This window comes from Schistocerca nitens, chromosome 7 (assembly GCF_023898315.1).
Source record: "Schistocerca nitens isolate TAMUIC-IGC-003100 chromosome 7, iqSchNite1.1, whole genome shotgun sequence".
In the NCBI taxonomy this organism is placed as follows: Eukaryota; Metazoa; Arthropoda; class Insecta; order Orthoptera; family Acrididae; genus Schistocerca; species Schistocerca nitens.
Window position 1 is genome coordinate 241,890,750 of NC_064620.1, and position 25,903 is coordinate 241,916,652.

The 25,903-nt window shown below is 42.9% G+C and overlaps 1 protein-coding gene across 1 annotated transcript in view; it reads left to right on the forward strand.

Moving 5' to 3' along the window:
* Positions 1 to 25,903, forward strand: part of LOC126195553 (UNC93-like protein MFSD11) — a 207,976-nt gene that overhangs the window by 174,143 nt on the left and 7,930 nt on the right. Inside the window, exons 6-8 of the mRNA XM_049934177.1 lie at positions 2,972 to 3,097; positions 18,707 to 18,875; positions 24,291 to 24,426. Of these exons, the coding sequence (XP_049790134.1) occupies positions 2,972 to 3,097; positions 18,707 to 18,875; positions 24,291 to 24,426 (431 nt within the window). The remainder of the gene's footprint in view (positions 1 to 2,971; positions 3,098 to 18,706; positions 18,876 to 24,290; positions 24,427 to 25,903) is intronic.

Genomic DNA, 25,903 nt, shown 5'->3' on the forward strand with positions numbered 1-25,903 from the left:
GCTATTTACAATTTGTACAGAAACCTGATGGCAGTTATAAGAGTCGAGGGGCATGAAAGGGAAGCAGTGGTTGGGAAAGGAGTGAGACAGGGTTGTAGCCTCTCCCCGGTGTTATTCAATCTGTATATTGAGCAAGCAGTAAAGGAAACAAAAGAAAAATTGGGAGTAGGTATTAAAATTAATGGAGAAGAAGTAAAAACTTTGAGGTTCGCCGATGACATTGTAATTCTGTCAGAGACAGCAAAGGACTTGGAAGAGCAGTTGAACGGAATGGACAGTGTCTTGAAAGGAGGATATAAGATGAATATCAACAAAAGCAAAACGAGGATAATGGAATGTGATGCTGAGGGGATTAGATTAGGAAATGAGACACTTAAAGTAGTAAAGGAGTTTTGCTATTTAGGGAGTAAAATAACTGATGATGGTCGAAGTAGAGAGGATATAAAATGTAGACTGGCAATGGCAAGGAAATCGTTTCTGAAGAAGAGAAATTTGTTAACATCGAGTATAGATTTAAGTGTCAGGAAGTCGTTTCTAAAAATATTTGTATGGAGTGTAGCCATGTATGGAAGTGAAACATGGACGATAACCAGTTTGGACAAGAAGAGAATAGAAGCTTTCGAAATGTGGTGCTACAGAAGAATGCTGAAGATAAGGTGGGTAGATCACGTAACTAATGAGGAGGTATTGAATAGGATTGGGGAGAAGAGAAGTTTGTGGCACAACTTGACTAGAAGAAGGGATCGGTTGGTAGGACATGTTTTGAGGCATCAAGGGATCACAAATTTAGCATTGGAGGGCAGCGTGGAGGGTAAAAATCGTAGAGGGAGACCAAGAGATGAATACACTAAGCAGATTCAGAAGGATGTAGGTTGCAGTAGGTACTGGGAGATGAAGAAGCTTGCACAGGATAGAGTAACATGGAGAGCTGCATCAAACCAGTCTCAGGACTGAAGACCACAACAACACAACAACAACAACAGCCGCGTCCCTACGCCTCTTCCCCGGAGACTTCCTTTTTGGCATCCTGCGCACAGCTGCGGCTTCAGCCATAATCAATTCTTGATATCAGCCTTTGCTCCAACATCCTATAGGATGGGCAATTCCTACCTGGGGCGTTACAGGTCTTTTTGCCTCTCTTTGCACATGGAATGCAGGTTCCAGATTTAGTGCAATTCTTTCTTAGGTGATCTTCCGCTCCGCATCTGGAGCAAGCCGGCTTCCTGTCACAGTACTTGTGAATATGATCTAAATCGCCACAGTTGTGGCAACGAGGTACCACCAAGTAGTCCCTCACGTTGATAGCATGAAATCCAACGTATATTCTACCCATAGATGTAAGATTTTTCCACATAGATCCTGTTACTTCTGCTACGTAACTTAGAACTACTTAAACCTAACTAACCTAAGGACATCACATACATCCAGGCCCGAGGAAAGATTCGAACCTGCGACCGTAGCGGTCGCGCGGTTCCAGACTGTAGCGCCTAGAACCGCTCGTCCACCCCGACCGGCATGTGAGAAGGCAAAATATATCTCCGCAGTGGCAGCGCCTCTTACGGGGGGTGTGTCTGCTGGTTGGCGGCATGGCGACTGCCTCAAGTCACAGTGGCAATAAATATTGGCATGAAGTCACAGCAAATGGATCATACAACCCACTATAAAAATATCATGCTACCACCGAAAATACCATAAACCTTCATTTTTTAATCTGTGCCTCCCCTTTTACCATATCGTCCTACGGTGATAGTATTTACTGGCGTACGTTCTACTGTTACAAAGAAACATTAACTATTTAACAAAAGAAGCTAATTTTCATCAGAGGGTACAGTAGCATTTCTTATAACAGCCATTCCTTTGTTTCTTTTCATAATACCATTTTGTACTATTCTAGAACCAGGAAACGCACTTTTTAGCGTATTTGTCAAATGGTCAGTCATACTAAACGAGTCTCATGAGCTGCTAGGAACGCGGAAATTTTAAGTTCGGTTTCCCAGCTGGAGTATGGGGACCGAATGAACACGCCTCCAGGACCACACATGATGGGTAGCAACACTGGAAATTGTCCGCAGCTCGTGGTCGTGCGGTAGCGTTCTCGCTTCCCGCGCCCGGGTTCCCGGGTTCGATTCCCGGCGGGGTCAGGCATTTTCTCTGCCTCGTGATGACTGGGTGTTGTGTGACGTCCTTAGGTTAGTTAGGTTTAAGTAGTTCTAGGGGACTGATGACCATAGATGTTAAGTCCCATAGTGCTCAGAACCATTTGAACACTGGAAATTGTAAGCAACACAAAACGATAATTTAACCACACGAAACTTGTGCTACTGAAGTTGTTTCTAATGCGAAAAACAACAGAAAGATGCGAGAAAACGTAACATAGAAACATATTTGTAACTACTACATAATATATTAATTATAAATGTAAAAACAAATATGTATTACCGGCCACTGATGATGTTTAATAAATAAAAAAAGTGAAACGTTTGTGGCATAAAACAAACTGCCTTTCTTGCTTTTGAATACATTGTGATCAATGTATTACAAATATTTACTATCAAAAACAGTCTTGATCACAATTTATTTATTACAGTGACCCGTTTCTACCACTACTGTGGTCATCTTCAGGCCAATGAGTAGGAACCTTCTTCTAGTGATAAACCACCAGAAGGAGGTTCTTACTGATTGGTCTGAAGATGACCACAGTAGTGGTCGAAACCGGTAACTGTAATATATAAATTGTGATCAAGACTGTTTTAGATAGTAAAAAAAATAAAAAAAAAATAAAACTGCCTTTCATTTAGTTGCAAAGACGGAACATACCTCCATGTATAATTAATGTTTGTATCGTAAACTATTTACATTTATTTATTAAATTAATTCGTGTGATGTGCTACATCATACGCTAAATATTGTGGAGAGTCTTTGTGAGAGGGTGCAGCCTTGGACGAGCGCCCACCTGATATCTGCCCTGCAGGGCTGGAGCTGTCCTTCTACAGCGGTGTGTACGGAGCCAGCGTCGGCTTCACGACCCGCCTGGGCCCGCAGGCCAAGCAGCTGGTCCCCCTGGCCGGCATCTTCTGCGGCGCCGGGGAGGTGGCTGGTGAGTCCCGCCAACTGCAAGCCGCGTTCACCTCACTCATGACAGCGGTACCGTTTTTGGAGCGCCCTTGATTTGCAGCTGTACACTAACAACGAGTGATGCTTCCTGCCACCGTTCGGCGCCTTACAGTCAGCTCTACCAGCTACGGTTAGTGCATTCCATACTGGGGAAGGCCACGAATCTGTTATCACTTCTCGAGTGCCGGAGAGTACTGCCGATTTTTCTGTTCCTTTCAATTCGAAAAAAAAACAATTGTTTTTGGCAATTGTAACATACGAGTTCCAAAACCCGCCAAAATGCACCTAAAGCCCCACCAAAATTCACCAAAAGCAACGAAAAGAAACTTACAAACAACGTACTTTAACATGCAACTGCAGCTGGCAACGGAAACTAATGACACACTTGAGAAACATCTGAAACCGCCAAACTCGAACAAAGCCAAGGGCCCATTGAATCCCTGTCAGATTCTATACAGAATTTGCGTTTGTGTTAGGCCCTCTTTTAACCATAGTCTACCGTGGACTCTTTCAGCAAACAATCATGCCCAGTAGTCAGAAGAAAGCACGGATCAGCGCCCCCCCCCCCCCCCCCCCCCCCCACACACATGAAAGGCAGCAAAAGCGATCCACAAAACTACTGTCCAATATTCTTGACATCCTTTACTTGTAGAACCCTGGAATATATTTGAGCTCAAAAGTAACGACTTATCTCGGAAAGAATGACGTCCTTCATGCTGACCCACATGGATTCCGAAAACATAGGTCACATGAAACCCAATTGGCATGGATAAAATGCCTCAATGCGGTCAGGTAGATAGACTTTTTCTCGATTTCCGAAACATATTTTACTCAGTACTACATCTATGCTTATTAGCGAAAGTACGATCGCATGGGGTAGCAAGCATAATTTGTGAATTGATTGGGGAGTTTTTGGTAGGGAGGGCACAACAATTTATTTTGGTCCAGGCGTTATGAACAGATGTAGAAGGTGTGTCCCAGGTAAGTGTGTTGGGAAAAAGGTGGTAGAAAGGTTGGTTATTTGCTTTGAATGGTCAGAAATGTAGAATTGTTCACTACACAAAACGAAAAAGTGTAGTACCATATGGCTACAATATCGATGAGTCATAAACAGAATTGGTCAACACATACAAAGACCTGCTTGTAACAATATCTAGAGAGATGCAATGGACGATCACATATGCTCAGTTCATAAGTAAACTAGCTAGCAGACTTCGTTTCATTGGTAGAATACTGGGGAAATTGTCATCAGTCTTCGAAGGAGACTTTGTACAATGCTCGTGTGAACCAACCTGAAATATTGCTGAAGTGTTTGGGGCCCGTACGAGATAGGACTAACAAGGGTATTGAAAGTGTACAGAGAAGGGCAGCACGATTGGTCACAGGTTTGTTTGGCCCATGGAGAGAGTCACAGACATGCAGAAGAAACTAGATTAGCAGAAGCTTGAAAACAGACACAAACTATCCCGACAAAGTCTACTTACAAAGTTTCACTGACCACCTTTAAAATGACGAATCAAGGAATATACTACAATTTCTTCCGTATCGCTCCCGTAGGTATGGCTAGGGCAAGATTAAACTAAAAACAGGGCACTCAGACCCATTTAAGCGATCATTCTTCTCGCACTCCGCTCCATACATGAACGAAATGCGAAGAAGCCATAATAACTAGTACAGTGAGAGAGCCCAGCATGTTATCATGGATGGAAAGTCATACACAGCTGTAACTGTAAGTTCGTGATGGAATAAGGGCACGAAACATGCTCATATGCGCGCGCACACACACACACACACACACACACACACACACACACACACACACAATCTATATATGGATGAAGAGCGTGCCAAAAGAGAGATCATAACAAACTTGTCACAAAACATGCAAATGTATAACACACTGATGTGCATATAACAATTCTTAGGCTAATGTAGCCACGGAAACAGAAAATCAGTTAGAACACTTATTTACATTAATCACATTACTATACTTGAGAGGTCCGGAAATCGTGTTTTACCTAACACTCATGTTCTCTGACATTGTTAATACTATATGCGCCAGATGGTTCTACTAAGAAATTCGCCAATGGAATGGCAGCAATTAGCCGCCAATAAATCGCTTGGGTTCCTCTTAAACACTGAACTTTACGAACAACTCGTGTGTCCCTCAAAGGAGTGTATAGCCCTCAAAGGAGACTGTTGAGAAGTAAGGTGAGTTGTTTACAAAATATTTTTCTCGCTTTTTTTTTACCAGACATATCAAACGAACCTCGTACTAGTAAATAAATTTTACGGTCGTTGTTAAGTTATTGAAAAGCCGTTGTAAGTAGGCTGTTTAGGTTTTTATGTTGGTAACGCCACGTAGTGCAGTGTATGAAAATCGCTGACTGCGCTGTGTGCAATCTGTGGCTGGTTGGACTCATTGTAGGAATATTCGCTTGTGTAGTGTTGGGCAGTTGGATGTGAACAGCGCGTAGCGTTGGGCTGTTGGAGGTGAGCCGCCAGCAGTGGTGAATGTGGGGAAGTGAGATGCCCGAGTTTTGAGAGCGGACGATCTGGACGTGTGTCCGTCAGAAAAAGGACATTTGTAAGACTGGATGTTATGAACTGATACATGTATTATGACTTTTTAACACTATTAAGGTAAATACATTGTTTGTTCTCTATCAAAATCTTTCATTTGCTAACTATGCCTATCAGTAGTTAGTGCCTTCAGTAGTTAGAATCTTTTATTTATCTGGCAGTGTTGGTCCTTCGCTGTATTGCAATACTCTGAGTAATGAAGATTTTTGTAGGGTAAGTGATTCATGAAAGGTATAGGTTATTGTTAGTCAGGGCCATTCTTTTGTAGGGATTATTGAAAGTCAGATTGCGTTGCGCTAAAAATATTGTGTGTCAGTTTCGTGACGATCAGAATAAGTAAAGAGAGAACTGTCTGAGTACGTTCAGTTTTGCTCAGCTGTTTGAAAATCAAATAACGTAAGTGTTTTTCCAGTACTGTCATTCTTAATTTTCAAAGGGGAAGTTTCAGCGTATTCCTGGATAATGGACACCTCTCTGGAGCAAATGAAGTGGCTTTACATCTTCGTAAATATTATTACTGCTTCTAATATTCAGTCCTTGAATTTATCTGTTGGCTTGAAAAAAATTTAAATAGTTTGTGACAAATTTAATTATGGAATAAACGTACTGGGTAGCAGTAATTAGTACCTTAGTTCCTTGAACAAGCCTGTACATGACGTTTGAGTTAGTTCCACAAATAATTCGTATCATACGGTCGTCTAATGCATTCTAGCGAGACGTTTACAAGCTTGGCGTATCTTTTGTACAACGGATAGATTTGGCAATGACAGCAACAAAAATTGTGTGATTCACACTATCAAAAGTTTAGTTTTAAAAGTCAATTAATGACGCATCAAAGCATATTATAGAGAGTTACACAGGTATTCGAAGAGTGAGGTTCAGCCACTATCGTGATACCCCTTAACAGCAAGAAACGTCTTGTCAAAATCGCGTGGAGGTTGATATTATTCCCTTAGGTTCAGCTAATTGTGCCTTCTAGAATTCCTCACAGCGACTCACACGAACCTCTGCTACATCGAGCGAACTTGTATTTGAATGAGCAGACTTACGACGATCTACTACCTTTTTGAAAAGATCAGTCGGAGTCAATAGTTGTGACGCTCTTTTAAATAAAATGATTAAGAATGATAACGATTACGTCGAATCAATGTCTGTTCTTTGGAATGGATACATTACTCTAACTGTCGTGTAGCGTGTTGTACCTACAACACGGGAATATTTCACAGAGAGTTAGTATGAATTTAGTATACCAATGTGTGGTAATTTCATGTTGGACAGGATTGCACTACGAACGTAAGTTCTTTGGGTGAAAATTGAATCGGTTGGTTGTGGTTAATTTCCTCTTGCATATATTTCAACATTCTTCGTATGTTATTTTATGAATGCAGTGTTGTATGCAGTCTCCCAATCTTGGCTCCATATCTGATGTGTTCCATGAGATTATATATATATATATATATATATATCACCGGCTGTCGTAAGATGACTATTAAAAGATTATAATTAATGTTAGTCTGGTTGGGAATTTGGTAAGCTGGACTGGATACCTGGTGAAACAGTTGCTCAGTAATGCAAGGATAGCTCACAGCTTTTAACACGCTTTTACTATCTTGAATATCAGCACCGCTTTCAGAACCCCTTAATGCATCAACATTACACATTGCCCAATCGATTCGTGTAAATTCACTGGGCTACTTTGATGATTACACCACATGCTTCACGTGGTCAACTTTGTTTACACAAAGAGTGTAACTCCACAATAATTTTGATAATGAAAATAAATTACATCGAAACGCAATTTACAAAAGAAAAACCTCGAACTGGTTACTATCGTCTTACTATTAGCCTGATGGGTCAAACAATTGTATAAGCACGTGGTACTGGTCTCACAAAGTACACGCCACGTGGGTTGAAAATAAAGAAAATTGCTATGTTGAAAAATATTGTCGAGACGTTGTAATCTCACGCACATGCGCATTTAAGATTGATGATCTTAGTTAGAGTTACAGATCCTCAACACATGGTTCCACTTTACTCACAAAGTAGTGACAAAGCAACTACTGGAAGATATTCTCAACTTCACACTCAAATTACACTGCGTTACAATTTAAGATAACATTAGATATTTTAGATCTAAACCTGAAATAAAGGTGATTAAATTTTCAGTTAGGCTGAACTTAAGAAATCCATTGTCCTACGGACTTAGCAGAGAGGCGCTTAGCCGGAGATCTTACCACTTCAGACGCTCGCTGCGGACAGACTGCCTTGGTTCAAAAATGGCTCTGAGCACTATGTGACTTAACTTCTGAGGTCATCAGTCGCCTTGAACTTAGAACTAATTAAACCTAACTAGCCTAAGGACATCACACACATCCATTCCCGAGGCAGGATTCGAACCTGCGACCGTAGTGGTCGCTCGGTTCCAGACTGTAGCGCCTAGAACCGCACGGCCACTCCGGCCCAGCCTGCCGTGGGCCCCTACCGAGGGTGCTTCACAGATACCAACGGAAGTGACCAGAGAGACAGCTTCCTATACCAACATGACAAGGGACGGACAGGACCATACTAAGAATAGAAACCTCTTGCTTTTAGAAAGCATAGCTTCCTGTTCCGACATTGGTCCTACTGTTCTCTAGCAGACAGGCTTGTCTGCTACCATCAAGCATGCAACTAGAAATACATTTGTTCATTCATCCTTTCACACAGAAGGGAAGGGGGATGATAGTATCTTATCGTGTATACTATATAAAAGAAAGCGGATGTAGGTTCCGTATGAGACTGTGTGACATGAATTACATATAAACTGTGTTTTAAAGTGTAGTAGTGTGACAGATCGTTCTTGTTTATGTGTAAAAGTAACGTGTTCCACTGCTCAGTCTCCTCCCAGATAGATTCAGAAACACCACAGTAAATTTAGAAGAGGAATTTATGCCGTAAATGACAACAGATTTAAGAAATTAACATGAAAGGAATCCAACAGAGACCTTTCAAATGAAACTCCCCATACCAATAAAGAAATACAGTCACTGCAAAATACATTCAGCCCCTTGGGCCCTGAATCATCTGGCCCTGTTCAAAACTAATAACACTTGTCCCTGTGCACATAAGAAATTAAATTGTCTTACCTCTAAAGCAGCAACGGAGTAACGCGATGTGCTCTGGTCTCTTGTATAAAAATATGAATACGTTAACTACAGGCTCAGCAATATGCTACGCTAGCCGTAATACTTGAAATGCATATGAAATTCATTTGGCTGCTAAAGGAGAACATTTAAGAAAATCAAGCTTCTTTAAAAAATATATGACCTGGACTGGTAGGCGGTACTGATTATGGTGAATTAATAACATTCAATAATTTTTTCATAATGTGGGGCCAAAGACATAATATACTTCTTTAAAGTCTGTACCGCCATTAAACTGTTTTTTTATTTGCAGTGTTACATTTAGACGAGCATGATTTCGGCTTTAACTTGCCTAAGATGGCATACTGTCGTATTTAAAATACACTATTGGACACATATAACCCTTAGACAATGGGTCTAATGGTGTATTTTAAATACGACAGTATGCCATCTTAGGCATTGTATAACATCAAAACACTTGATAATGGCAACTTAAAGCCGAAATTATGATCGTCTAAATGTAACACTGCAAATAAAAAAAAAAAAAATAAAAAAAAACAGTCTAATGGCGGTACTGACTTTTAAGAAATACTGACATTCAGCTTTTTTAGCAAAGTTATATTGAAAGTTAAGTTTGTTTCTCCAAAAACATCTGACAATTGAAGCTACCTTACTAACAACTGATTCACAAACAATGAGATTTAAACAACCAGAATTATCTAACTTCATTCATCCAACATAAGTGAAAATAATCAAATTACACATAGCTCTGATAACAAATATTAAAATCCATTACGAAAATGAAATATTTATCCAATCCTTTTCTCAGAGCAGTTTACGTACATTCTGGGGTTACTCAACAATTATAAATTATCAACCAACTCACCTATACTAACACGCTGGCAAAAATAGAAATCGTAATTATTGAACATCTTTACCTTATTTCCCTGAAGACTTCTGCTTCCATTTTCAACAATATTGACATACCTACATTAATCTAACCCTTGGTGGCTTCACACAGCACACCACAGAAACTGCTTACTCTATCGTCTTTCCCTCACAGACAGCTACAACTATGCGCCCAGCGCTCTCTTACTTCAACAAAGCAGTGATCTGCATTATCGAGCCTGTCAGAGACATTCTTCGTTTATAGTATCCTAGTTTCATTTTAATTTATTAATATTCTTATCTTATTCTGATGCCGCATACAAGTGTGCTCCAGCATAGTCCTTTTATAGTTCTTAAAAATGTCGAGTGCTATTATTTAAGTGATATGGAAATTATACGAAACGTTTTCTAATCACTTAATTTCTGTGATATATTACTGAACAAGAATTTAATGTATCTCTTAGGGAAGCTCCGCCTCAGAGCACTTATCTACGAGCTGTCCCTGGCGCGAATATTTGATTCAGTAATGTGACGTTTCACCTCGCAATAAAAAAAAAGTCCGAATGATCAAAATTCCGAATTAGTGAAATCCGAATGATCGAAATTCCGAATTAGTGAAATCCGAATGATCGAAATTCCGAATTAGTGAAATCCGTATTAGTGAAATCCGAATTAGTGAAATCCGAATTAGTGAAATCCGAATTAGTGAGTATATAGGAGTATTTGGAGTATTTCGGCACTTGAGGGCACATGAAATCCGGAAGAGAGTCTTGACATGGAGAACATTATATAAATATAGCCAGCTGCTTTTTAATGTATAAAAATGACTGTTTGCTTGTCTGTCTTCTGTGCGTTCCTGCATACCACTGATCCGATTATAAAGTAACTTTAGTGAATTGTTCTTGCGCACGCCCTACTAAAGTTCGTGTGAGGGTAAGAGCCACCCATAGGTCTGTAGGTGAAAAAGGGGTGACGTAGAATCTGAATTGAGGAATGTGTCAATTTCAATCAAATTTTGTATATACATGGCTTATTATTTTTATAATTATTTGTATAAACATTTTGGGGTGGGGTGGGGGGGGGATAATATACCCCAACCAGCCCTGGGCGTGGGGATGAGAAGGCTTGACATGTACAAATATTATATAATGATCGATGTTAGCATCAAATCCACAGTTCTCTGGGTCGTTAAACATTTGGTAACAATCACAGAGACGTTTCAGGCCTACAGCAAGGATAAGGGGGATGGATGCAAAGACAGTGTCACATCAGCATATCTCTGTAATGCCTGAAGGAATTTCTACCAAAACTAGCACACTTAACTGTTATACGGAAAAATTTACTGTGACAGTAGTACCCCTAGCACCTAGGCTGAGAATCTGCGGTCAAATGGGGTGTCACAAAAGCACAACTCGGGAACGTCTCAAACAATTTTAACAAAGTTAATATCTTCTGGGTTATTAGGCCGCGAAATATTTCTTCTAAAATGATCGACGCTTCGACCCCTCTATTTTAGCAGTAGTGGACAGCAGAAGATCCTCAGTAAAATCCCAGCAGAGAGGTCGAAACGTAGATAATTTTAGAAGAAATATGACGCGGCCTAATAACCCAGAAGATTTTAACTTCAGTGACAACAGCCACGAAAGCCTGCAGACTTACATAATTTTAACAAAATTTTGCGTGTACAAGACTCATTATTTGCATAAAAGTACTGTGGGATTTAGGAACCCCAACTGCCGCTAGGGGTGGAGGTGTGGAGGAGAAGGGGTGACATGTAGGGATGCGTTCCAGGGCCAAAGGTCACACCACACGACTCATCATGTGTACATTTACCGTTGTATTTAGTCACATGGTCTGAAACAGCGGAGAATCAACAATTGCCGTCGTCTGTTCTCCTCGAAGCGGCACTCGGTTAATTGTTATAAGCTTCCTCCAAATTCAGATGAAACTCCATGGAAAAATTCAGTAGAGGTGAAATGTGTGTACAAATATATGCGTGCGTGTGTGTGTGTGTGTGTGTGTGTGTGTGTGTGAGAGAGAGAGAGAGAGAGAGAGAGAGAGAGAGAGAGAGAAAGAGAGAGAGAGAGAGAGAGAGAGAGATATATATATATATGTGACTTACGCTTACGTGGCCGAAGCCATGCGCAACAAACTAGCTAATTTAATGCACAAAAAAACCATTGTCTTCCATTCGTTTTCCATGTAAATGTTTATGCTTTGTATACGCCTGCCTACATAGAAACAAAAAGAGGCACTGCACTGCATGCTAGGCATAGCTAGTATTTCTGAATGTAACATACTGAAAGGAAAATGCCACAAATGAACAAAAAAGGCATAGAACTGGCTGATGAGTTCTTTGTATTTAGGGATCTCGATGCCAGTTGTTGGAATGAAGAGCGGTTGGAGCGCCTTTGGTGTGCCGCTTACACTACGAGTACACAACAGCGATACTCAAAGCATGCTCCGCGGAGCCCTGGGGCTCAACAAGGCCTCTACGAGGACTCCACCCAAATTTCAACAACCTAAAAAACAAAGCACAGCACGTACTATCACACTCCTATAAATACGAAATCAATATTGGTTTTATTAAAGTTGCTTTTTTTTTTTTTTTTTTTTTTTGCCGGTGTGGCCGTGCGGTTCTAGGCGCTGCAGTCTGGAACCGCGTGACCGCTACGGTCGCAGGTTCGAATCCTGCCTCGGGCATGGATGTGTGTGATGTCCCTAGGTTAGTTGGATTTAAATAGTTCTAAGTTCTAGGGGACTGATGACCTCAGCAGTTAAGTCCCATAGTGCTCAGAGCCATTTGAAAGTTTTTTTTTCTTTGTGCGAAATAGCCGGAAATGAGGGGAGAAGCAGCATAATAATTCTATAATAACACTCTGATCAAAAATTATGTGCTCCCTCCCTCCCCCCCCCCCCCCTCCATCTCTCTCTCTCTCTCTCTCTCTCTCTCTCTCTCTCTCTCTCTCTATGCGTGCTATCTCATCTACACACGCCGCGAGCATCCACTTCGAAAGATTTTGTCTCTTCACCACCCGGGCTATATAAACCAATGCTCAGCAGCCCACTCTACAGTTCGTACTCGAGTTTGCATTGCAACGTGCAGTGCATTTTAGCGCGGCGTTTCCGCGCCCTACTCTCAGACCGCAGTATAATGGAGTCATGTTTGTTATTGACTACAGTTGTAAAATTCAATATCAAGTGTAGATATTTTCTGTGTCTGTCACATTGTAAAATTAAATTGTTGATTTTAAAAGACAGAATGGAGCGTTGGCTTAAAGGTGTTGCAATGAGAAGTTTGAAAACTAGTTCACCCGGAAGATGCAGCATCAGTTTCAAAGATTTCATAAAACCATTTGTGACACACGTAACATAGTGTGCTGTTGCACAGGAGAATAATTTTATCATGCTCTACCATGCGAGCTTGAAATAGAGTAGGCCAGCGCTGAGTTGGTGTGCCAATCGTTATGTCAACAAGACATGCAACAGACCTCGAAAGGAGGCAGACTCAAACGCAAGCACAGAATCACTATTGAAATTAACATAGTAAAGCAAGGACCGCTGATGGGACTGATAAGTGAGGATAAATGCGCTCATACATCTACAGTCACTACGACAAAGGTGTGGGCTTGGCCCAATAAATAGAGATTCTTCTGCAGCTCAAAACAGATTCTTCTGCAGCTCAAAAACAGATTCTACCATGCTGCCATTTTGTCAGTGTCGCTAGAACCAGAGAGAATGACAGTCTATGGAGTTTCAGTGAAACCACTACATGCTGATCAAAGATGGCCAGCCTGCTACTTATGAAACTTCCTGGCAGATTAAAACTGTGTGCCGGACCGAGACTCGAACGCGGGACCTTTGCCTTTCGCGGGCAAGTGCTCTACCAACTGAGCTACCCAAGCTCGACTCACGACCCGTCCTCACAGCTTTAATTCCGCCAGTACCTCGTCTCCTAAATTCCAAACTCCACAGAAGCTCTCCTGCGAACCTAAGCCATCTCTCCGCAATATCCTTTCTTCCATGAGTGCTAGTTCTCCAAGGTTCGCAGGAGAGCTTCTGTGAAGTTTGGAAGGTAGGAGACGAGGTATTTGCGGAATTAAAGCTGTGAGGACGGGTCGTGAGTCGTGCTTGGGTAGCTCAGTTGGTAGAGCACTTGCTCGCAAAATGCAAAGGTCCCGAGTTGGAGTCTCGGTCCGGCACACAGTTTTAATCTACCAGGAAGCTTCATATCAGCGCACACTCGCTGCAGAGTGACAATCTCATTCTGCAAGCCTGCTACTTGCTTGCTGACTTCGACATTGAGACACAGCCAACCCAATGCATAGCACACACGTGGTTTGCCACTATTGCGTCATTGCGGATGACGAGGCTGGTGAGCGACGAGCCCTCCTCCACTACTGGATCATCACATATGACCTGAAAGCTGCGATCTTCGCACCGACGAACCAACGCACGCTCACGCAGCCTTCTTGTCGACTCGTGAGTATCTGCTGCAATCTTGGTCGATCCATGGTGGGTCACAAGGCCTAGTCTTCATGACAACTGGCATCCTGGACCACAGTCGACAGGCTCCACCAGAGCGCACGATGCGCTGTCTTCAAGAGTGCTAAGGTGGTGGCCGTACTGTATCAACGCAAAACGTCTGGGCGGGCAGCTCCTTCCCTGCCCCTCCACCGACGCCAGCACAACACACGCTGATTTAGGCCCTGCGGCGGCCGACCGCCGGCCAGGTTTTACGTCAACGAGTGTACCAATCTAACCGTGGCACTGACTCGCGACGGCGACGTCACGACTCTCTGATGAGACGTCAGCTCTCCAGCGCGGCTCGTGCACTCGTAGAAGTAAAAATAATTAGTTACATTAAATCGCGTGCTTTTCAGAACCAGTTTCAATATTGTGTGAAGACTATGAGAGCAGACACGAAACATTACTGCTCCACGCTCACACCGTTGGTTCTTGGGGAAAGACCTTCACAAAATTATTCGAACTAAGAGCTGAATTACAAGCTTTTATGACTGATATATCTTTTAAATTAAAATTGATCGATGTGACTTGGTTATTAGGACTAGCTCTTTTGGCAGATATATTTCGAAGAAATACTGAATTAAATTTATCTTTACGAGGAAAACATACAGCTTTCATTACTAACAACAAAATAACCGCCTCATAAAAAGATTTTCGACTTGTTTGTCTTGGCACGAGAGAACTTTGTGAGACAACAGAATTACCAAAAAAATACTTGAAGAAATGACCCAGTGTCTCCATGATGTCCAATGTCACTTCATAATTTTTGGTGAAGGGTTCGTGATGAATGCCCACAACTAGTCACAAGGTCTCCGACTTTTCTTCTCTGGTTGCCAACAACATTCTTGTGTGGAATAGGATTCTCAGCATATGAAACTACAAACACAAAATACCGCATTCGACTGGATGCTGAACCTGACAAATGTTCAGCTCTCTTCTGTCAAGCGTGACATTAAACAGTTGATCAAAAATAGAAAACAACTCCACATCTCCCATTAAATGGAAACGATTTTATGAATTTTCAGTGGAATCAATACAGAGTTATTTTGTGTACACTGAGGAGCCAAAAGTCATGAGATATCTCGTAATATTGTGACGGACCTCCTTTTTACCCAGAGTAGTGCAGCAACTCGACGTGTCATGGACTCAACAAGTCGTTGGAAGAAATACTGAGCCATGCTGTCTCTAAAGCCGTCCATAAATGCTGAAGTGTTGCCAACACATCATGTTCTGCGCGGATTGACCTCTCAATTATGTCCCATAAATGTTAGACAGTATTCATGTCGGGCGGTCTGGGTGGCCAGATCATTCTCTCGAACTGTCCAGAATCTTCTTCAAACCGATTGTGAACAACCGTGGTCCGGCGACATGGCACATTGTCATCCATAAAAATTTCATCCGTGGACGGTTGCAAATGGTCTCCAAGCTGCCGAACGTAACCATTCCCAATCAATGATCGACCAGCTGGACCATTGTATACAAACACAACTCACACCATTATGAAGCCACCAGCTTGCACCGTGCCTTCTGGACAACATGGGTTCTTAGCTTCGTGGGGTCTGTACCATACTCGAACCCTTCCGTCAGCTCTTAGAAACAGAAACTGGTACTCATCTGACCAGGCCACGGTTTTCCAGTGGTTTAGCGTTCAGCCGATATAGTCACGAGCCTGGAGACGCGCTGCTGGCGATGTCGTGCTATTAGCAAAGGCATTCGCATTATTCGTCTGCTGCCATAGCCCATTAACTCCAAACTTCTAACGGATATGTTCGTCGCACGTACGACATCTACATCCACATCTAGATCTACGTGGATATTCTGCAAATCACATTTAAGTGCCTGGCAGAGGGTTCATCGAACCACTTCACAATTCTCTATTATTCCAATCTCGTATAGCACGCGGAAAGAATGAACACCTATATCTTTCCGTACGAGCTCTGATTTCCCTTATTTTATCGTGCTGATCGTTCCTCCCTGTTGGTAATTGGAAGCGTAGTGTAGGCAGTCTCCTTGGTTCTTTGAACTTTTTCGATGTAGTCCGTCAGTCCTATCTGGTAAGAATCCCACACCGCGCAGCAGTATTCTAAAAGAGGACGGACAAGCGTAGTGTAGGCAGTCTCCTTAGTAGGTCTGTTACATTTTTCTAAGTGTCCTACTAATAAAACGCAGGTTTTGGTTAGCCTTCCCCACAACATTTTCTACGTGTTCCTTCCAATTTAAGTTGTTCGTAATTGCAATACCTAGGTATTTAGTTGAATTTACGGCTTTTAGATTAGACTGATTTATCGTGTGACCGAAGTTTAACGAGTTCTTTTAACACTCATGTGGATGACCTCACACTTTTCGTTATTTAGGGTCAACTGCCACTTTTCGCACCATTCAGATATTTCTTCTAAATCGTTTTGCAATTTGTTTTGATCTTCTGATGACTTTATTAGTCGATAAACGACAGCGTCATCCGCAAACAACGGAAGACGGCTGCTCAGATTGTCTTCAGAATCGTTTATATAGATAAGGAACAGCAAAGGGCCTATAACACTACCTTGGGGAACGCCTGAAATCACTTCTGTTTTACTCGATGACTTTCCGTCAATTACTACGAACTGTGACCTCTCTGACAGGAAATCGCAAATCCAGTCACATAACTGAGACGATATTCCATAAGCACGCAATTTCACTACGAGCCGCTTGTGTGGTACCGTGTCAAAAGCCTTCTGGAATTCCAGAAATACGGAATGGATCTGAAATCCCTTGTCAACAGCACTCAACACTTCATGTGAATAAAAAGCTAGTTGTGTTTCACAGGAACGATGTTTTCTAAACGCATGTTGACTGTGTGTCAGTAGACCGTTTTTTTCGAGGTAATTCATAATATTCGATCACAATATATGTTCCAAAATATCGACGTTAACGACATGGGCCTGTAATTTAGTGGATTACTCCTACTACCTTTCTGGAATATTGGTGTGACCTGTGCAAGTTTCCAGTCTTTGGGTACGGATTTTCCGTCGACCGGACGGTTGTATATCATTGTTAAGTATGGAGCTAATGCATCAGCATACTCTGAAAGGAACCTAATTGGTATACAGTCGGGACCAGAGGACTTGCTTTTATCAACTGATTTAAGTAGCTTCACTACTCCAAGGACATTTACTTCTACGTTGCTCATGTGGCAGCTGTTCTTGATTCGAATTCTGGAATATTTACCTAACCTTCTTTTGTGAAGGCATGTCGGAAGGTTGTGATTAGTAACTCTGCTTTGGCAGCACTTTCTTCGATAGTATCTCCATTGCTATCGTGGAGAAAAGGCATTGACTGTTTCTCGCCTCTAACATACTTCATATACGACCAGAATCTCTGGATTTTCTGCCAGGTTTCGAGACAAAGTTTTGTTGTGGAAACTGTTATAGGCATCTCGCACTGAAGTCTGTGCTAAATTTCGAGCATCTGTAAAAGATAGCCAACTTTGTGGATTTTGCGTCTGTTTAAATTTGGCATGTTTGTTTCGTTGTTTCTGCAACAGTATTCTAATCCGTTTTATGTACCAAGGAGGATCAGCTCCGTCGTTTGTTAATTTGTTTGGTATAAATCTTTCAATTGCTGCCGATACTATTTCTTTGAATTCAAGTCACATCTGGTCTACACTTATATTATTAATTTGGAATGAGTGGAGATTGTCTCTCAGGAAGGCGTCAAGTGAATTTTTATCTGCATTTTGAATAGGTATATTTTTAGCTTATTTTTCGAGGATTTGGGGATTACAATATTTTATCTCGCTACGACAACCCTGTGTTCATTAATTCCTGAATCGGTTTTGAGGCTCGTTATTAACTCAGGATTATTTGTTGCTAAGATTTGTACGTTTATTTCACGCGGTGTTGCTTACCTGTTAGCCCTGACAAATCGATGCAAATGCCGCTTCTCTCGGTCGTTAAGTGAAAGCCATCGGCCACTGCGCTGTCCGTGCTGAAATACAATGCCTGAAATGTGGTATTATCGGCACACTCTTGACACTGTGGATCACGGAACATTGAATTCCTTAACCATTTCCGAAATGGAATGACGCATGCACGTAGCTGCAACTACCAAACCTCATTCAGAGTCTATTAATTCCCGTCATGCAGCCATAATCACGTAGAACACAGTTTGAGATGAATCAAAAGAGTACAAATGACAGCTCCACCAGTAAGCTGCGCTTTTCTGCCTTGTACACGACTCTACCGCCGTTTGTATATGTGCATATCGTTATCCCATGATTTTTTTTGCCTCAGTGAATCTTATTATTGTCTGTTTTATATATTTTTTGGAAGTATAATGTACCCATTTTTGTCTGCGTTTCATTAAATGATTGTGAATAAAGAATGAACGTCAAAAGAGGTTTTGATTGTTCCATAAAACATGACATTTCAAAAGGATTCTGTCACAAAAAGTGTTTGAGAACGGTGCTGTAATGTATTCCCTCTGTGTGGCAGGGGGCGTGGCGCTGGGCGTGCTGGATAAGCGAGCGACGCGTCACGGCCTGTTCCCGGGTGTGGTGGTGAGCTGCCTGCTCCACGTGGCCGCCTTCTGCCTCGCCTTCCTCAACCTGCCCGACGCGGCGCCCTTCAAGGACACAGACGACCCGGCCTTCATCAACAGCAAGTGAGCTACACACTCCTGTTCCCATATTCGTTGTTTCAACTAAACAGATACTCTGACCGAAAATGCTTTCCAATCCTGGCTGGTAACTGTAAGAATGTCACCGATATTGTCAACGGAGGGCTTACACTGTCTGACCAAAAAAGTGAACGACCAAGAAGAAGAGGAAGCAAAAAGAAACTTCACGCATTGAGATGGTAAATGTAAATGTCGTGTGACTAGGGCCTTCCGTCGGGTAGACCGTTCGCCGGGTGCAAGTCTTTCGAGTTGACGCCCCTTCGGCGACTTGCGCGTCGATGGGGATGAAATGATGATGATTAGGACAACACAACACACAGTCGCTGAGCGAAGAAAATCTCCGACACAGCCGGAAGTCGAACCCGGGCCCTTAGGATTGACATTCTGTCGCGTTGACCACTTAGCTACCGGGGGCGAACATTAAGATGGTATGTGATGTTATTTCAGCGATTACAAAATAGTCAAATTTAAGAAGACGTTGGCAGTATGAGACCATTTACCAGTATGATGTTGCATCCCCTCTGACCTGAATGCACGCAATGATTCGGTTTAGAAGGGAGTCATAAAGCCATAGTATCCTCTCCTGAGGCAAACTGGCCCATAACTCTTGTAACTGGCTCTTGATATCTTCGATACGAGTACAGTGATAGAGTCGACACCGAAGTTGATCCTACGCCTTCCATCGAAAACAGATCTGGGGATGTTGCTGGCCATGCGAGTACTTCAACATCACGCAGACATCTTACTGAGACACGTACCATGTGGGGGTGAAAATTGTCCTTTTGAAACATGCCATCAGGATACTCTCACTTGAAAGGTAACACATGGGGAGACAGGTTGGGTATGGTATTGAAGCAAAGCAAGCGCTGTATCATGTGTGAGATACAGAGGGGAGAGAGTGTGCCGGGACTTACCCCAGTTCACTGCTAGTAGCGCCATGTCACCTTAACGTGTATGCGTGTAGTGCGCAAGTATTCCACCACAATTAAGTATGAAATTGAAAATCGAATTTTTATGTTTAAAATTTCGTTGAAATATGGTTTAGTGTTATAATGTTCCAAATACCAAGTTTTTATGTTCTAGACTTAATAGTTTACCTAAAAATGCAGTTTTAAGAGAAAAAAAGTGGCGCTAAATAATGAAGCTAGAAAGCCAGAATTTGGTCAGAAGGTGCAGTTAGAGCTCATAAGTGGTGCAGTTTTGCAAAACCATATAACGAAAATTAACACCGGAATCCACATTCTTGGGAAAAATCAGAGGCGGTAAATAATGGACTTAGAAACAAGAAAATTTGTTTTGGGCTTCAGTTCACCCCAAAAATAATAACTGAGAGACTACGTTAAGCTACCTCTTATAGTTTTTGAGTAATTAAGTAATAACCAATTTTGTAACTAAAGTATACCCAATCGTAGTACATTAAGCACCTGTAATTTTAATGATAAGAGAATTTTGGTTAAAGTGAATGGTAAAACACACCAAATGAAAAAGCTATATCAAATTTGAGAGTTGTAGTATTAATGACGGCCGATATGTGTTAGTAAAGATAAGGTTCAGAGGTAACGATCTACCGTTAGTTACACTATGAAATTTCTAGAAGGCGAAGTTTTCATTGTAGCGAGCTGAAACTTTTTCGGTGAATTCAAACAACTTAACTGCAGTATGCAGATAACCGTAAACAACAGATGTTCCCTCGGCCGTCCGCTCCGCCACCTAAATACAGCCCGAGAGGCAGTAGTAAGATTCACTTCGCATTTAGCTGCTGTAAGATCCACCTATGTTAAACGTCGGATCGCGCTATGCCTCGGATGACGTCAGAGCCGAACTGTGTCAAAGCGCGTATTTTGCGGTAAAAACGGATAGTGAACTCGCGAGGACCGTACACTGTCCTGGATCGCTTAGAATTCGCTAGAGTGACTGTTAGTGCGCCGCCCGTGTGAATTACAATTCCGCATGGCAAGTGGTGACTTTATTTCCATTTTTATGGCGAGCGTTTATTTTGAAAATTTATTACAAACTTTCATTGAGTAATTTTAGTCAGAGCGAAAGACAATCAGGTAGGAACGTACCGTAGAGATCGCCTCTAAACTGCTAAATGTTCTATTAGAATAGAAAGACTCGAGCGGTTCTAGGCGCTTCAGTCTGGAACCGCCGGACCGCTACAGTCGCAGGTTCGAATCCTGCCTCGGGCATGTGTGTGATGTCCTCAGGTTAGTCAGGTTTAACTAGTTCTAAGTTCTAGGGGACTGATGACCTCAGATGTTAAGTCCCATAGTGCTCACAGCCATTTGAACCATTTTTGAATAGAAAGACTTACTTTCAATTTAAAATAGTGAATTTCCAATTGTTGTATGGGAGAAACTTTATGCATTATAATTTTGATTGGAACTTTATACTTTTATTTAAAATCAAAGTCCTGATCCCACAAAGAAATAGGAGGATAGAAACTTTTCTTTCAGTGGGGTGGACCAGAATGTGGCCATGCAGACTGGAAACTAAGGTCAGTGTGTTTCCCTTCGCTTTCTGTCTGACCACTTAATTAGTTGCAAGGCCCGCGTGAGAAAAACTGCGAACAAACAAATGATTAACTTTTAGCCGCCGCCCCATAGTGTGCCGCTGTGCTGTCAGAGTTCTCTCAGCCGCTACCAGCCTTGACCTGAAGTCACACCCGCTGGTTCCACACACACCGACGCCAGGAGTAACACTGCTGTGCCCCTCAAAACAAAAAAGGAAGAATGGGACGCGTCCCCAAGTCAGCGCCATATAATGGTCACCCACGGTGCTATAGAACCATGATTCATCACTAGACACAATGCGACGCCATTCTTGACCAGTCTATGCTTCTGCACCACTCCAAACACAGCCGTTTGTGTTGTGGTGTTATTGGCAACGTGGCATGGGACAGTAATTCCCTAGAATGAGATTTTCACTCTGCAGCGGAGTGTACGCTGATATGAAACTTCCTGGCAGATTAAAACTGTTTTAATCTGCCAGGAAGTTTCATATCAGCGTACACTCCGCTGCAGAGTGAAAATCTCATTCTGGAAACATCCCCCAGGCTGTGGCTAAGCCGTGTCTCCGCAATATCCTTTCTTTCAGGAGTGCTAGTTCTGCAAGGTTCGCAGGAGAGCTTCTGTAAAGTTTGGAAGGTAGGAGACGAGATACTGGCAGAAGTAAAGCTGTGAGGGCCGGGCGTGAGTCGTGCTTCGGTAGCTCAGTTGGTAGAGCACTTGCCCGCGAAAGGCAAAGGTCCCGAGTTCGAGTCTCGGTCGGGCACACAGTTTTAATCTGCCAGGAAGTTTCAGTAATTCCCTAGTTCCACTGCCGATAGTCTCCAATCAATGATACAAATCGGTTCAAATGGCTCTGAGCACTATGGGACCTAACATCTGTGGTCATCAGTCCCCTAGAACTTAGAGCTACTTAAACCTAACTAACCTAAGGACATCACACACATCCATACCCGAGGCAGGATTCGAACCTGCGACGTAGCGGTCGCGCGGTTCCAGACTGGAGCGCCTAGAACCGCTCTGCCACTGCGGCCGGCAACCAATCATACAGGATGACACAGAATGTTGCACGGTGTACAATATTTGTTCTCTGATGGCAGTCGCAGATGTGAATGGTTTACAATGTGCTTGGTATACGATATGCCGATCCTCCCTTGTGGCGATTGGAACCTCGGGAACGGGTGTGCCTTCCCTATCGTTCCCATACAGCTTAGGCCTCCTGCTGTATGCTAGGTCTGGGGGATCCCCGACCCTATCTCCTTGACCAGCCAACTCTTTCATCCGTGTTGTCCTGTGTTTTAATCGCTTCTAGATTCGGTTCGCTTTCTTTCTGCCAAGCCATATTTATAAATCTACATCTACATACATACTTCGCAATCCACCATACGGTGCGTGGCGGAGGGTACCTCGTACCACAACTAGCATCTTCTCTCCCTGTTACACTCCCAAACAGAACGAGGGAAAAATGACTGCCTATATGCCTCTGTACGAGTTCTAAGCTCTCTTATGTTATCTTTGTGGTCTTTCCGCGAAATGTAAGTTGGCGGCAGTAAAATTGTACTGCAGTCAGCCTCAAATGTTGGTTCTCTAAATTTTCACAGTAGCGATTCACGAAAATAACGCCTACTTTCCTCTAGAGACTCCCACCCGAGTTCCTGAAGCATTTCCGTAACACTCGCGTGATGATCAAACCTACCAGTAACAAACTTACCAGTAATAAATCTACCAGCCCGCCTCTGAATTGCTTCTATGTCCTCCCTCAATCCGACCTGGTAGGGATCCCAAACGCTCGAGCAGTACTCAATAATAGTTCGAATTAGTGTTTTATAAGCGGTCTCCTTTAGAGATGAACCACATCTTCCCAAAATTCTACCAATGAACCGAAGAGACGACTATCCGCCTTCCCCAGAACTGCCATTACATGCTTGTCCCACTTCATATCGATCTGCGATGTTACGCCCAAATATTTAATCGACGTGACTGTATCAAGCGCTACACTACTAATGGAGTTTTCAAACATTACAGGATTCTTTTTCCTATTCATCTGCATTAATGTACATTTATCTATATTTAGAGTTAGCTGCCATTCTTTACACCAATCACAAATCCTGTCCAAGTCATCTTGTATCCTCCTACAGTCACTCAACGACGACACCTTCCCATACACCACAGCATCATCAGCAAACAGCCGCACATTGGTATCCACCCTATCCAAAAGATCATTTATGTAGATAGAAAACAACAGCGGACGTACCACACTTCACTGGGGCACTCCAGATGATACCCTCACCTCCGATGAACACTCACCACCGAGGACAACGTACTGGGTTCTATTACTTAAGAAGTCTCCGAGCCACTCACATACTTGGGAACCAATCCCATATGCTCGTTACCTTAGTTAGGAGTCTGCAGAGGGGCACCGAGTCAAACGCTTTCCGGAAGTCAAGGAATATGGCATCCGTCTGATACCCTACATCCATGGTTCGCAAGATGATATGTGAAAAATGGGCAGGAGCGATGCTTTCTAAAGCCGTGCTGATGCATGGACAGCAACTTCTCTGTCTCAAGGAGATTCATTATATTCGAACTGAGAATATGTTCGAGAATCTATTCTGTGTGTCATACTTCCTTGAATACTGGCGCTCTTGATTTTAATGTGTGTCAACAGTGGGTAAGACTTTTCTTGTCGCATGCAGAACCCCAGAGGTGTCAACCTGCTGACTTCCCTACCTCGTTCATCTTGCTTTCATTATTGACTGTATAAAGGATGTACGTTATGTTTTTTAGCCGTCTCGCTTTGACTGTTACGAATTTCCCGACTTCACCGCAAAACGTCAGTACTTGTGGTAGGCACTGTGACGCCAGGTGACTGACGCTGTGTTGCGTGTTGCAGCGCCTACGTGGCGATGACGTGCGCGGCGCTGGTGGGTCTGGGGGACAGCGTGCTGGTGACGCAGCTGTACGCTCTGCTGGGTGGCGTGTGGCCACGCGATGGCGCCTCTGCATTCGCTATTTTCAAGTTCGTCCAGGTGAGCGCAAATTGTGTACCACTGAACGCACAACACACGTCGCATCTCTCCGTGTTTAAAGTACTTAATCTCTGCATACATCACACTACACAAACTGCTAGGAGGAACGTTTCATATCAGTTGCTGTTACACAAGGTGTTATACCACAAGCATCAAGTGATCGCAATACAATTTTAAAATTAGACCGAAGGAAATTACGTACTTCGAGCTACAAATTAGTGCAGAAAGTTCAGTGATTCAAAGAGCGTTCAAATTTCCATATCGATTTTATACTGATAAGCCAAAAGATTATGACCACTGCCCTCCGCCACGTTCGATGATGCCTGGTGGCACTGCGGGCAAGACACGCGGTAACAAAAGCATATAAGCGGAACAGACAGGGACGGCTTATCACCCTAGCGAAGATGCGGGCTGCAAATGAGGAAGTCCATTGAGATGAACGCGACTTTGATAAAGGGCAGCTTATTATTACACAGAGCCTGTGAATGAGTATTTCGGAAACGGCGAAGCTAGTCGAATGTTCACGTGCTACTGTCGTGAGCAATTACGGAAAGCGGTAGAAGGGTAATGAAACTACCACTACGCGCTGAATGGTTGGACGTCCGCAACTCTTCACAGAACGTGGCGTTCGGAGGTTTGCCTGCTCTGTAAAGTAGTGCACGCACATGTGTTTTGGAGCACACCGTTCAGCGTACATTGTTGAACGTGGACCTCTGCAGTAGACTACCCCTCCATGTTCACATGTTAACCCAACGACTTCGTCAATTGCGATTCTAGCGGGTACGGGACCGCCAGTATTCGATCGTCGATCAATGCGAAGGTGTTGGCTCTTTGGGTGAATCTCATTTGCTACACCAGGTCGATGCCCGTCTCCACCATCGCCGTCACCGTGGTGAACGGCGGCTCGAAACGTCCGTCGCGCTACGGACGCAGGTTGATGGGGGCAATATTGTGCTATGGGAGACATTCTCCTGCGTTTGCCTGGGACCTGTGGTAGTAATCGAAGATAGCTGATAGCTGACAGCTGCAAACCAACTACATCCCTTCATGCTTGATGTCTTCCCCGACGGCTATGTCCTCTTCCACCTCTATAATTGTCCGTGTCTCTGTGCCAAAACCGTGCTACAGTGGCGTGAGCATTATAGTGAACTCACGTTGATGTCTGAGCGACCAAATTCGCCTGATGTAAATGCTATGGAACTCATCTGGGTCGCTATCGGGAGCCATCAACGGCCCGTTATTTATGCGAATTTCATCATCTAATGCCACGTACCTCCGCAAACCTACCAACAAACCGTCAGATCCCTGACAGTGATGTATTCCGTTCCAAAGACGGACAAACAAGCAGGTGGTCATAATGTTTTGTCTTATCAGTGTATACGTGATGCGACAGATAGTAAATAGATATGGTGATACAATGGTATAAAGGTGCATTTGCTTGATATTGCCAGTTCATATCTCGTTCTAGTAAATACTT